The 13,305-nt window shown below is 38.1% G+C and overlaps 1 protein-coding gene across 2 annotated transcripts in view; it reads right to left on the bottom strand.

Annotated features, from left to right (window-relative positions):
- Positions 1-12,811, bottom strand: part of gstcd (glutathione S-transferase, C-terminal domain containing) — a 55,613-nt gene extending 42,802 nt beyond the window's left edge. Inside the window, exons 1-4 of one of the 2 annotated variants that reach the window (XM_079864732.1) lie at positions 12,701-12,811; positions 11,888-12,332; positions 8,706-9,131; positions 4,299-4,556 (exon numbers count right to left, since the gene is read on the bottom strand). In XM_079864732.1, coding sequence (XP_079720858.1) covers positions 4,299-4,556; positions 8,706-9,131; positions 11,888-12,304 — 1,101 coding nt within the window. In that variant the 5' untranslated portion in view covers positions 12,305-12,332; positions 12,701-12,811. Of the gene's footprint in view, positions 1-4,298; positions 4,557-8,705; positions 9,132-11,887; positions 12,333-12,503; positions 12,660-12,700 lie in introns of those variants that run through there. The other variant, XM_079864733.1, reaches the window with a different exon arrangement.
- Between the last annotated feature and the right edge of the window lie 494 nt (positions 12,812-13,305).

Raw genomic sequence — 13,305 nt, 5'->3', positions numbered from 1 at the left:
CGATTAATCGCATCCAAAATAAAAGTTTGTGTTTACATATACAATATATGTGTGTGTATGGAGTATAATTATTTTCTATATATAAATACACACACATGCATATATATTTAAGAAAAATGTGTTATTTATATATAAAATATTTATATATAATATAAATTATATATAATATAAATATATATACACAGTATATACATGCAAATATTTCTTAAATATATACATGCATGTGTGTGTATTTATATATATAGAAAATAATTATACACCGTACACACACATATATTATGTAAAAACAAACTTTTATTTTGGATGTGCTTAATCGCGATTAATCGTTTGACAGCCCTATATAAAACATAATGAAATATACGTTTAAAAGTTAAATATACATCCAACACTGTGTAATACCAGAAACAAAACAAGATTATAAAATGGATGGTTTCCATCCTGACTTCTAATTGGTCAACACCGCCTTCTAAGACATGCTGAAATCCACAACCACAATATATATATCAAAACGGACTTCAAATAGTTAATCTGATAATCAGCCTAATGACACTCTTTAGCAGCGACTAAATTGAGTAAAACCGTATCAAATCTCTCAAAGCACCAAATTAAGCTCCTGAGATGCTCTCGGTCACTGATTTAGAACGAGCCTGGTTCTGCTTGTTAAACAGTAGCTATTGTGACGGTGCATCTATGTTTGCTGCACTGGCATTACAAATCCAGGCTGGTCATAAGGTTTGGCTCCGTGAATGAAAATGTCATTTGCTCTGTCTAAAGCAATGAGCCACCAGCAACAGCTGCAGAGCAGACCTAAAGCAGAAAGCACGCAGCCTGGAAAATCCCAGTGGACTGCTATGCATTAAGAGAGCCTGCTGAGCTCCAACTCATTGACACACACCAAATTGATATCCACTAGCGTGACGGGAAATATCTGATTTATAGTATCTGAATGCCAGAGGTGGAAAACACCAAGCACACACATAAAAAGCTGGAAGTTCTGCAGCAGGCCTGAAAACTAGACGGCAGCTGTGTGTTTTTTTATCACCTGCTGGGGACTCGACTTCGGCATTGTGGTCCGGGGCAGACAGTATAGAGACCCAGCATTGTTACTCTGTTTGCCTCTCCTGCGGGAGTCGTACGCCAGAAGTGTATGAGACCACTGCGGGCTCTTTACTCATTATCGGCAGATTTCTGCACCGGGGATGAAGTGTTGTTAGAGTTTGTGGGCCGTTTAGATGCTGGGTAAATCAGCAGGACTGCTATGGAAGTGGTGGGAAATTGAATAAGCAGGCAGAAGACTGCATGCAGGAGGTTATGGACTGAATCAGCGGTTCCTCTAGGGAGGAAAAACAGCACTCATCAGGACAGTTAAGATGATGCCACAAGCTGAGCCGTCCATGTAATACAGCCTCTTAATGGTGCATTATTATCTGGAAAGGTGAGGAAACATGGTGGTCTGCAAGTAGAGAGGGACATCAGTAACAGCCCTTAAAAAGTATGCTGGCGGTATCATGGTATAGAAACGTTGGTAATACCAAACATTTTGCTATAGTGGCCCCAAACCAATTTGAACACTAAATCAACAATTTAAAAAAAAAAAAGTCACTGAATTTGATTGACATTTCTTTCATCTTTATTTCAAAGAAATATCAATTGTTTTGTGACAATGTAAAGACATGCATACATTTTTAAATGTCAACGTATACTTATTTTTACCATAATCAAAGAAAACCACTTTGGCATCATATATGTCCAAAAACTGACACAAGAAAAATGGCCCCTTACCCTGGTTAATATAGTTAAATGTTTCACACACACGTCTAGATGCTTGACTGGCTTGGTATGGGGTCACTATAGTCCTTTTTGTTTAAGGACAAACTCCATCTTACACTTGTGGTTAAACGTTAGCCCACCTTTCAGGACAAATATGTTTGAAAAACTAATCTTCTGTTTGTGAAAAGAGTGAACTGTGAATTGGAATTAGGTGAACTGTGAGAAAAGAATCGTTTCTTTCAGTTTTGTTATAATACATCGTTATTAATAACATGAAAACCTGTGGTGTGTAGGATTCCTAAAGACAACGATGATGAATTAAACTGTTACTTCTTTTTATAATAACATTTAATGGACTAAAATATGAAACTCATTTAATTTTTCTCTACCTCAAATAAAATCAATCAATCTATATACTTCACCTGATATATTTTCAGTAATGCATGTCTTCTTTCTGAACAAAGACTAATATTTACCTACAGTATTTGCACTAATATTGAAAAGTTTGGGGTCAGTAAGATTTTTAATGCTTTTGAAATGATTTCTTCTGCTCACCAAGGCAACATTTATTTGATCAGTAATATAGAAAACATTATATCAATTTCTATTTTAACACATTTTAAAACGTAATTTATTCCTGCTAAGATAAAAACAACTGTGTTGAAAACAGTTGAAGAATGTTTTTGTAACAATGTAAAAGCATTTACTGTCACTTTTGATCAATTTAATGCAACCTTACTGAATAAAAGGATTTATTTATTTAAAGTATTATTTATTTACTGACCCCAAACTTTTGAACGGTAGTGTATACATACTAAACGGGTTACTGTGGGAAAACAAATGGGAAAAAATGACTATATCATTTAACAAATTTTGGCATTGTAGTTGCCAGTGGCAACTTTATTTTAAATTGTGAACATATTAGCAATGGTACTGTTTAAAAAGATATTAACCACAGTTTATGGTCTGCAAAAGTGAGAATTTTTAATACATTTTAATACATATTTAATACCTTATTTTTATGAAGCAAAAATGTGCTTGAGGTGACAGAGGGGGTCTGCGAACAAAATGCTGAGTTTTCCCATTCATTTAATTCTACCCCACCTTAAAATAACATTAAAACCGAGCATGTATTTCTAGCAGGCAAAATGCCATAAAAGCTCAAGCATGTGACATCCAATCAAATTACCTCATCTCCTGCATTCAAAACTGACAGTTTTGTCTCCATTCCACACAAGCAGCGTGTATGATAGGTGGCCTGCTATAAATCTCACTACATTACTGCCGTTCTTGACAATGTACCTTTGTAAAAGTGGGGTTGTAGCACGTACTATGAAGAACGAGTTATATGTTGATAATATATTATGAGAAAGAATGTAATTTTTCCCAAATATCCACACGATTGCAAATGTGATATTGATTTTATACAACAGTTACATGTACATTTAAAATACATTATTGTTTGCTCTATTTTGCAACTACATAATAGTTCCAACGAAAACCACCGCAGAACTGCAATATACAGCAGTGTTTCGTGAACACATCTGCAGCTTTGAACGAATTAAGTGAGTCAATTATTCAATGACCCATTTATAAATACAACTTTGTTACTGAATGAATGACTCAATGGCTCACTCATTAAGACTTACTGGCACCTACTGGCGGATTTAGTTTTTTAAAAGTATCACTTCATGTTTACCATTATTTCATATTGCACATTTTTATTTAAAACATTATTTATTTTATGAAGATATATATATATATATATATATATATATATATATATATATTAAGGTAAAAATGCACTGGAAAAATCAATTTAAGGGGAAAATATTGTCCCTTAATAGAAAAGGTGTCACTGCAGTCTAAGTGGAAGACAGGTGTACGTAGAAAGATGTTAAATTCCTCAGGGGTACGCCACTCTAAAAAGTTTGGGAACCACTGGCTTTAAGCATGAAATTAGGTTAGTCACAATTGAGCACAATTCATTTCTTTTTAAATAAAGCTCATGAATGTTTCTTTGATTTATGGATTAGGATTTCATTGTATATTGAAGTTTCTCTGTTATATTCCTCTACATACTCTTTACCACAACTAATGAATGTCAGACTAACAGCTGAAAGAACTCGCAGTGCTTGTCGAAGTCAGACAGCCACGTAATACCAGCCTCCTTAAAGTATCAAGTGGCAGGGAGTCCCATCAGTTAAGAGCGAGTCAGTGCGGCTGCTGTTCTGCCTCGCTGGAGTGCATAAATCCTTTATCATCACGGTTCAGGCCCGCAGTGACACACAGGGCTGCCGTAAAGGGACGAGAGCACAGCACTGAACGTATTGAGAGCAGATCGCTGTTTAGGGATTATGTGAGTTCGCCTCTGACAGGTTTAGTGAAGTGGCAAAGAGAAGCGCTTCTGTGCGTGGCATGTGTAATCTCCTTCTGCGCGAGGGAAGAGTTAGGGAAAGAGAAATGAGGGGAATAAAATAAAAGAGCAAGAGAGCGGGAGAAAAAGAGAGCGAGTGAAATTCAATTACCTGCAGTTTGGTGAGAGTTGGCCTCGGGCCCCCGATGAAGGGCTCTTGCTTAAATTTGGGGCCGTCCTGCTCTGCTCCACCGGATCGTGGGGCCTCTGGCTGAGGAGGGCAAGGGTCGACCGAGCTGAGACTGAAGAGGGCCATCCCACAATCATTTGCGGCCCTCAGTACGCTGGGGAGCTCCTGCACACGCTGGTACCATCTCAGCAGCAAGGGAAGATGGGACAGGGTGGAGGGGGTGTGCTTTTGGATGGAGATCTAGAATGGTTTAATCAAAGACATGATCCTTATAATATTCAGAACCTCACATCTCATATGCCTCATATGTCTGTGTATAAAATTGATATATGAAAAAAAAATTGCATTAATAAAACTATATATTAGCTTTTTTTTTTTTTGGACTATCAAGCACATTTTCCCCACAGTGCAAAATTGCAGTGCAAAAGAAACAGGATATTATTTTAATTGCTAAATATTTATACATCATGGTAGTATTTGTTTGACTTTAAATGTAAGCTGGTTTAAAAAAAAAAAAAAAAAAAAATTATATATATATATATATATATATATATATACCTGGAATGGATCATTATTTATTACAGTGAGATTAGTTACACTGAGATTTTTGCTTTACAAACCAACAATACAAACCAACAATACAATAGTGCAACAATATGCAAGAGAATTTGTATAGCCTATGTGTGTGAATTATATATGTGTGTTTATGTGTAAATATTTAGATAATATGTATATATTGAATTTTTAGACCAATTAAAAAAAAATTCTGGTAACATTATTTATAATGATACCAGAATTTTTTTTTTTAATTGGTCTAAAAATTCAATATATACATATCTAAATATTTGCACATAAACACACATATATAATTCACACACATAGGCTATACATATTCACTTGCATATTGTTGCACTATTGTATTGTTGGTTTGTTTCTATTGTTCTCATTTATATACATATATACACTCACCTAAAGGATTATTAGGAACACCATACTAATACTGTGTTTGACCCCCTTTTGCCTTCAGAACTGCCTTAATTCTACGTGGCATTGATTCAACAAGGTGCTGAAAGCATTCTTTAGAAATGTTGGCCCATATTGATAGGATAGCATCTTGCAGTTGATGGAGATTTGTGGGATGCACATCCAGGGCACGAAGCTCCCGTTCCACCACATCCCAAAGATGCTCTATTGGGTTGAGATCTGGTGACTGTGGGGGCCATTTTAGTACAGTGAACTCATTGTCATGTTCAAGAAACCAATTTGAAATGATTCGAGCTTTGTGACATGGTGCATTATCCTGCTGGAAGTAGCCATCAGAGGATGGGTACATGGTGGTCATAAAGGGATGGACATGGTCAGAAACAATGCTCAGGTAGGCCGTGGCATTTAAACGATGCCCAATTGGCACTAAGGGGCCTAAAGTGTGCCAAGAAAACATCCCCCACACCATTACACCACCACCACCAGCCTGCACAGTGGTAACAAGGCATGATGGATCCATGTTCTCATTCTGTTTACGCCAAATTCTGACTCTATCATCTGAATGTCTCAACAGAAATCGAGACTCATCAGACCAGGCAACATTTTTCCAGTCTTCAACTGTCCAATTTTGGTGAGCTTGTGCAAATTGTAGCCTCTTTTTCCTATTTGTAGTGGAGATGAGTGGTACCCGGTGGGGTCTTCTGCTGTTGTAGCCCATCCGCCTCAAGGTTGTGCGTGTTGTGGCTTCACAAATGCTTTGCTGCATACCTCGGTTGTAACGAGTGGTTATTTCAGTCAAAGTTGCTCTTCTATCAGCTTGAATCAGTCGGCCCATTCTCCTCTGACCTCTAGCATCAACAAGGCATTTTCGCCCACAGGACTACCACATACTGGATGTTTTTCCCTTTTCACACCATTCTTTGTAAACCCTAGAAATGGTTGTGCGTGAAAATCCCAGTAACTGAGCAGATTGTGAAATACTCAGACCGGCCCGTCTGACACCAACAACCATGCCACGCTCAAAATTGCTTAAATCACCTTTCTTTCCCATTCTGACATTCAGTTTGGAGTTCAGGAGATTGTCTTGACCAGGACCACACCCCTAAATGCATTGAAGCAACTGCCATGTGATTGGTTGATTAGATAATTGCATTAATGAGAAATTGAACAGGTGTTCCTAATAATCCTTTAGGTGAGTGTATGTATATATATATATATATATATATATATATATATATATATATATATATACACTGCCCAGCCAAAAAAAAAAAAAAAAGGTTGCTGTTTGGATTTAAATAGGCAAATGTCTATGATTGGATCATTTTTGCAGTGATTATTATGTTTCTAGCATGTTATATATTAGGCAACAGTTCTTCTAACCCTAATTGGAGTGTGTAGCTTTTCATGCACCTCTTGATGGAAATAACATCAAAACAAAAAAAAAGATTCTTCATGCTCCCTCCCAACCATTCTTTCACAATTTGAGCCTGATGAATCTTGAATCACATTTTGAAACAAATGTGCAATCGTTATGGCAAATAGGCGAGACAGTGTGTATGTTTTGCTGCCGAGGAATTTTCGAAAGCAGCGCAAATGCATATTAAAAAATGCACACTGACAGCGAGATGCTGTGACTTAAGTAACCCATCAGAGTGCAGTGTCCACTGAACCGAGATCAGCTCCAGCTATCATCGCGCCGCAGAGGAAAGACGGGGAGAAAGGGATGAGGAGGACAGAAGGAGGGAGACATGCTAGACGGAGTGTGAAACTAGGAGGCACCGATGCGCCGCTGACCACAGAGAGCCGAGAGCGAGAGTATGACAGGAGCAGAGAGAGAGAAGAATGAACAATGATCATCAGAGGAGAAAGAAAAGAGCAAGAGAGAAAGAGAAAGGGATGACAGACGTACACAAACTTCACCGCAAAGACACAGCAGGGTGTCTGAAAGAGACAGTCTCTATGATATTCTGCTCCCTAGATATCACTGCAAAGTTTTGTTTGTGTGTGTGTGTGTGTGTGTGTGTGTGTGTGTGTGTGGAGGAATACATTGAGGTATCATTCTTGTCCATAATGCATACATCACTAATTCAAATGTGAATAATGAAAAATAGTAAATAACATTTAAAATAAGCATGATTTTATTCATTAAAGGAATATTACAGATTCCAAGTTAAGCTGAATCAACAACATTTGTGGCTTTCGATTCTCTGATTGGTGGAGAATATCATGGGTAATGATGACTGATGACTTCAAGCGTATACCATTAATCAATAACCTTATAGCTAAGAGTAGGTCTGTCATTAAAGATTCAAAATCAGAGTCTCCCAGGATGGATTCTGATTGGTTGTCACCAGCAGTATATAAAAAAAATGGATTCCAACAACATAGTTCCTGACTGTATTATTATAGTTATAGGTGTGGTGTGGACTTTCTATTCGCACAGAATGAGAAGTCATAATTATTGTCCCAAGTAGGAACAGATCTTAAAGAGCTTGAGCACTTAATGCGGCATAAAACATAACTGCGGTAATGTCATCAAGCACTTTATTTTATTAGTGTGCACACCTCCATCAGATGCTAATGCACTGTTTATCTAACAGACCATTAAAAATAAAGGTGGTGGTGGGGGGCGGGGATGCCATAGAACAGGGTTCACCAATCTCGGTCCTGGAGGGCCGCTGTCCTGCAGAGTTTAGCTCCAACCAGCTCCAACACACCTGTTTGAAAGTTTCTAGTATGCCTAGTGAGACCTTGATTAGCTGGTTCAGGTGTGTTTAATTGGGGTTGGAGCCGAGATTGGTGAACCCTGCCATAGAAGAACCATTTTAGGTTCCCTAAAGAACATTTCAGTGAACAGTTCTTAAAAGAACAATCTTTATCTTAGTTTAAAATTACATTTTAATATTCGAGAAAACTAAATTCCACTATAAAGAACCTTTTGTGGAATGGAAAGATTCCATGGATGTTGAGGGTTCTTCATGGAACCATCGACACCAATAAAGAACCTTTATTTTTAAAAGTGCATAGTTATAATTCATGTTGTGAAGAGGCCTTCATAAACCAAATGCCACTGATGAGTAATAGTCAAGCGAATGCTGGCGTCAGACTGAGGCAAGCTCTGAGAGTGAAAGACTTCAGGGACATCACACTGCAATGAATCTAATTCACACTCCCAATTGAAATAGAAACTACCGGCCTTATTTAATGCAGCACTGAGAAAATCAACTTGAAGTAGGAGAAGTCGGAGTCACGGGAGATTTCTGCGTTTGATATAACTTGAAAGCACCTGTGAGCCTCAATGGTCTACTCTACAGCAAAAACAAATGAATGAATGGCTCTGTTTGTGAGGAATAGTGATTTACACATAATGAGATAAAATGATGTTCGATTTGTTTGTTTTACCAGGTATTGATGGATGCAGGGCAGTAGGACGACATCAGTGAGGGTGAAATACAGCCCTTCTGCAAACACGTGCTCCAGCTCTGGAAGGTCCGTGCTCTTGACTTTCCTGATGTCAGAGCTCTCTCTGGTGGAGGGAGGAGGAACCGCGACCGCAGAGAGCTTGGCCAGAGCAGCACTGAGCTCGACTCCCGGGTGGGATTCGCTCTCTGTGCTGGGGCCTTTTAGTTGAGAATCACTCTTCTTCTGCTGCTGTAGCTTCTGTCTGCGAATCTTGTCGTCATTGTGGACCTTGACGGGTTCCCCTAACCTCTTCTCTAAGTTCAGGATCGCAGCAGGAAGTCGACACATCTGGTCTTCAGGATTTCGTAAGTGTTCCTCCACTGCAGAGGGAATGTCCAGCTCACACAATCTAGTCCACTGACTCACCTGAGGAGCAAATGACAGTTAGAAATCATTTAATAACTGATAAAAGTGATGTACGATCCATGATTTATTTGGATGGTTGTCCAGAGTTTCATGCAAACTAGGAATGCACTTATTCTGAAATTGTGGCCGATACTGAAAAGCTGATCATTATTTTTATGTTATGGTCGATAGCCAATCAAATTAGTGCTGGACAGTAAACAAGGATGCATTAAACTGATCAAAAGTGACAGTAACGACATTCACAGTGTATTATTTGTATTTCAACTAATGCTGTTCTTTTTGAACTTTCTATTCACCAAAGAATCCTGGGAAAAAAAATTAACAGTTTCCAATCTTCAGATAAGCATCAAATCAGCATATAAAAATGATTTCCGAAGGATCATGTGACACTTAAGGCTGGTGTAATGTTGCTGTAAATTCAGCTTTGCATCACAGGATTTGCCTCGATTTTATAATATATTCAGAGAAAACAGAGATTTTAAATTGTAATAATATTTCACAGTTTTAACTGTATTTTTGATCAAATAAATGCAGCCCTGGTTTGCATAAGAGACTTCTTTCAAAAACATTAAAAAAAAATCTTACGTATTCCAAACTTCTGACTAAAAGTGTAGGTTTTAGTCATTTTAAGTGTAATATACTATATTTTAATAGTTATTTGTCATCCCAAACATCCGATATGACTCATGGCGTACATTTGAAATTGTAGTATGTTGACTGACACACACCAAAAGCTTCCCAAAAAAGTTGCTTTAAGGCCTTTTAAAACCATAAATGTTGCTAGTATCTGACAGAGATGTCTGAAACGGTGTCTTGAGACATCACACATGTCCCGGTGACAGCCCAAGGCTCTAAAGACAGCAAAAAAAGAATCAGGGGAGCAACCCAAGCTTGTTTTTTGCTCTGTTATGCCTTATAGCTACTATCTGAAAGCATTGAGCTCAAATGTCAACATCTGAATGTGTGATTCTGTGATGTTGACCTCCAAAATTTAAGTGATCGTGCCTGTCAAAACATGTCAACATGCTTGTCACCCCACAGCTAGTTCACACAGATTAGTTCACACTTAAAAGGCCTAAAATTAACACTCGCCAAGCGCCAAATGCAAGTAAAAATCTGTGTTGCCGAGTATATGAAACGGTGGCATTCCCGGTAACATTTTTATGAATTCTAACAATGCATGAACGAGAACAAACGTGAATGACGCTCGGGACAGTTGACACTGCATCGTCACAAAAGCTTAAAGGAACCGTATGTAAAAAATTTATTTCAATTAATCATAAAATGGCCCTGATATGTCACTAGACATTAAGAAATCATGTTCATTTCAAATACTTATATCACTGACAACAGTAGTCCGGCCAGGATATTATCATTTAAATGTGAAGTTGCAGCCCTCAACTGATGTTGATGTTGTCATGTTGTGTTTTGGCCTGATGCGCCACCCTCCAACTATCTACCAATCACGAAGTCAGTAGTGTTTCGGCATCCGGGTTGCCAGCTCTGCTCTAGTTACCACAGCTGCAGCTACAAACGTGTCGGATAAAAAATGTCTAACGTTACGAAACCTAAAAGACCTCGTTATGAATCCGAAATACGTCGTGACAAAGTCCGAAATAAAACAAGGATTTGTATAGGAGATGCCTTTGAAAGATGGAGACGGCTGAAAACGAAGAAGAATTTGAAGACAGGCGCGAATGTTGCAGCCTATCTGGCAACCTCGAGTCAGGGGGGAGGGGGAGGGGATACACCGCTCTACAGTAATTTGAAAGTGATTGCAGTACCAGTTTTGGCCACAATCTTACATACGGTTCCTTTAAGCTTTGACAATTTAAATATTCAAGCGCAAGAAGATGTAGACATTTTTTTACACAAATTCATGGCAAAAAATTGTGAGAATTCTAGTAAACATAGTGACAGACTATTTTTGACCGTCAAAATGCCGGCGGACACAGCTACAGTGAGTTGTTCAAAACCTTTCTTTTTAGTAAACTCTGTGTACACAAACAATGTTCTCAATGCTCGAGTTCATGTGTAGAGCCCCTGGTGATACTTCGAGCAAAGTTTCATGTTGTGTCGAGCCTCCTTAGTGTTTTAAAAAATATTTTTGATGCTATCATAGAAGTGCCCCATGCACTCCCATTCAAAAGGCAATTTGACCGAAAACTAAAATACGGTCAAACTTAAAAGTGGCGTTTCCATCCTAATTATGCTTTTAAACGAAAGTTTGCCTCGGGTAGATTAACAAAAAGACCCTAGGTTGCATTTTGGCGACAGTTATCCTTTAACTTATACAGTGAAGACTACGCAGTGTTATTTTACTTACATTTCTGTATCTGAAAACTACTGTCAGAACCACATGAAAAACCTGAAAAGCAGTTTATTTCATTTGTGTCTTTGTTATATTGTATTTATTTGTGCATTTGATTTTTGTTCTTATTTTATTTCTGACTGTTTACTTGTCTTTAACTTTTTTTTATATTTTTTATATTAGTAGGCTAGTAGTTTTAGCTGTGGTATCGAAATTGGAATAGAGAATTTTCACTGGTATTTAAAATTTTGGTGTCATCACTGCCTGTTTTAGCAAAAACAGTTTCATGGATGGTAGAAAATATTTATGGCCGGTACATTTTCACAAGTCAACGACTCACCGGCCATTGGCAGGAGTGGCAAAAAGTTAGTTTTAAGCCCTGTTATGACTATGCAATGGGATTTTAAGCACTTGTCCTCTGGGTTTTTTTAAATCGTAATCTCACCTCAGCACAAGCCTTGAGACAGGTGTTCTTGAAGCCCAGGAGGGACGCCACATCCCTACGGCTTGACATCAGCTGGCATGAGCTCTGAATGATGTGTCTCAGTACGACAGCTAGCCCAGCTCTGCAAAAGCAAACATCAGGCTCCAGCGCAGCCGGGAGACGACACATCTTAACCAGCCGTGGCAGCTCGTCCCTCCTCACCTCAGACACAGCGAGACCCCCGGGCACCAGCCCTGACAGGGACGGCAGGATGTCTGCTTGATCTGTGACCAGGTAGACGTGGAAAGATGAGCACTCTGTGTAGGAGAGGAGGAAGAGGACGATAGAGGAGTGCAGGGGGAGAGACACGGCTCCATTCACACTGGACGCTTCCAGATAGAGGCTCTCTCTGTCTGATTGTGCCTCAGTTTGCTTCATTCTGACTGTCTAGTGGAGGGCTTGAAGTCTGCAATAGAAATAAAGGGATGGACTCATTAAAAATGTTTCAAATGAATGTTTTAGCAGCATAATGCCAGTGAAAGACTTAAATATGAGAGTGAATGTCTGGAACACAGTTACAAAGAGATGCACAGTATTAAATAACGTGTTCTATAACTACAAATAAATAACTAAACACCTCCTATGCAGCATGAATTGTATATTTTGTGCAATAAATAATTGCACATAAATGTTTCAGTTTAGCACATCTATAAATGTCACTAGTCACTATATGAGATTGCTATCTGACTGCGTTTTCCCTGGCGTCACGACATTACAAAGTACAGTCAGGTAAAAAAAATAAATGAAGAAAGAATGTGAAGTGAACCTACTCACAATAGTGTTTGAAATGAGCAAAACAACCACTAGGAAACACATGTGCAACTGTTTGTGTCACATTAAAAATAGTCCGACTATAAACCGACAATCGCGCTTGAGTTCCATCAACGCTTTGGGAAGTTGATGGGCGAATTAAATTCGATTATATTACATTACTTGTTTTAACAAGTAACGCTTAAAACAACGTTGAACTCGTTTATTTCACATATAATGAGGTTTTATCGCGTGGCGTTATTCCAGTAAATTATGTTTAAATAGGGGAAAGATGAACCATCAATTATGTGATGTTTATTTTGTAGTGACTTTAGTTGAAAGTATGCTGCACAAAACTATTTTTAATTATCAATTCAAAACTAGTGTATCGAGAAGTGTTTTTATTTTATTCTTAATTATTTGTATGGATATTTTGTGTGCTCAATTTGTATGAGAAGAAATGCGCTACAGAACGCTTGTTTTTGTTTTTTTAAAACCTGATTTTGTGACCTTACGGTTCTATGCGGTTTCATGGTTTCAAAGTCTCGTAACTCGAAATGTCATTTAGTTCACAGTTTTTTTCCAAACTTGTTTTGAATGATAAAAAAAAAAAAAAAAGACTGTTCCTG

The sequence above is a fragment of the Squalius cephalus genome (genome assembly GCF_949319135.1).
Source record: "Squalius cephalus genome assembly, chromosome: 2".
NCBI classification, from domain to species: Eukaryota; Metazoa; Chordata; class Actinopteri; order Cypriniformes; family Leuciscidae; genus Squalius; species Squalius cephalus.
Note: the sequence above shows the minus strand (reverse complement) of the source record. Positions and strands in the feature narration are given on the sequence as shown.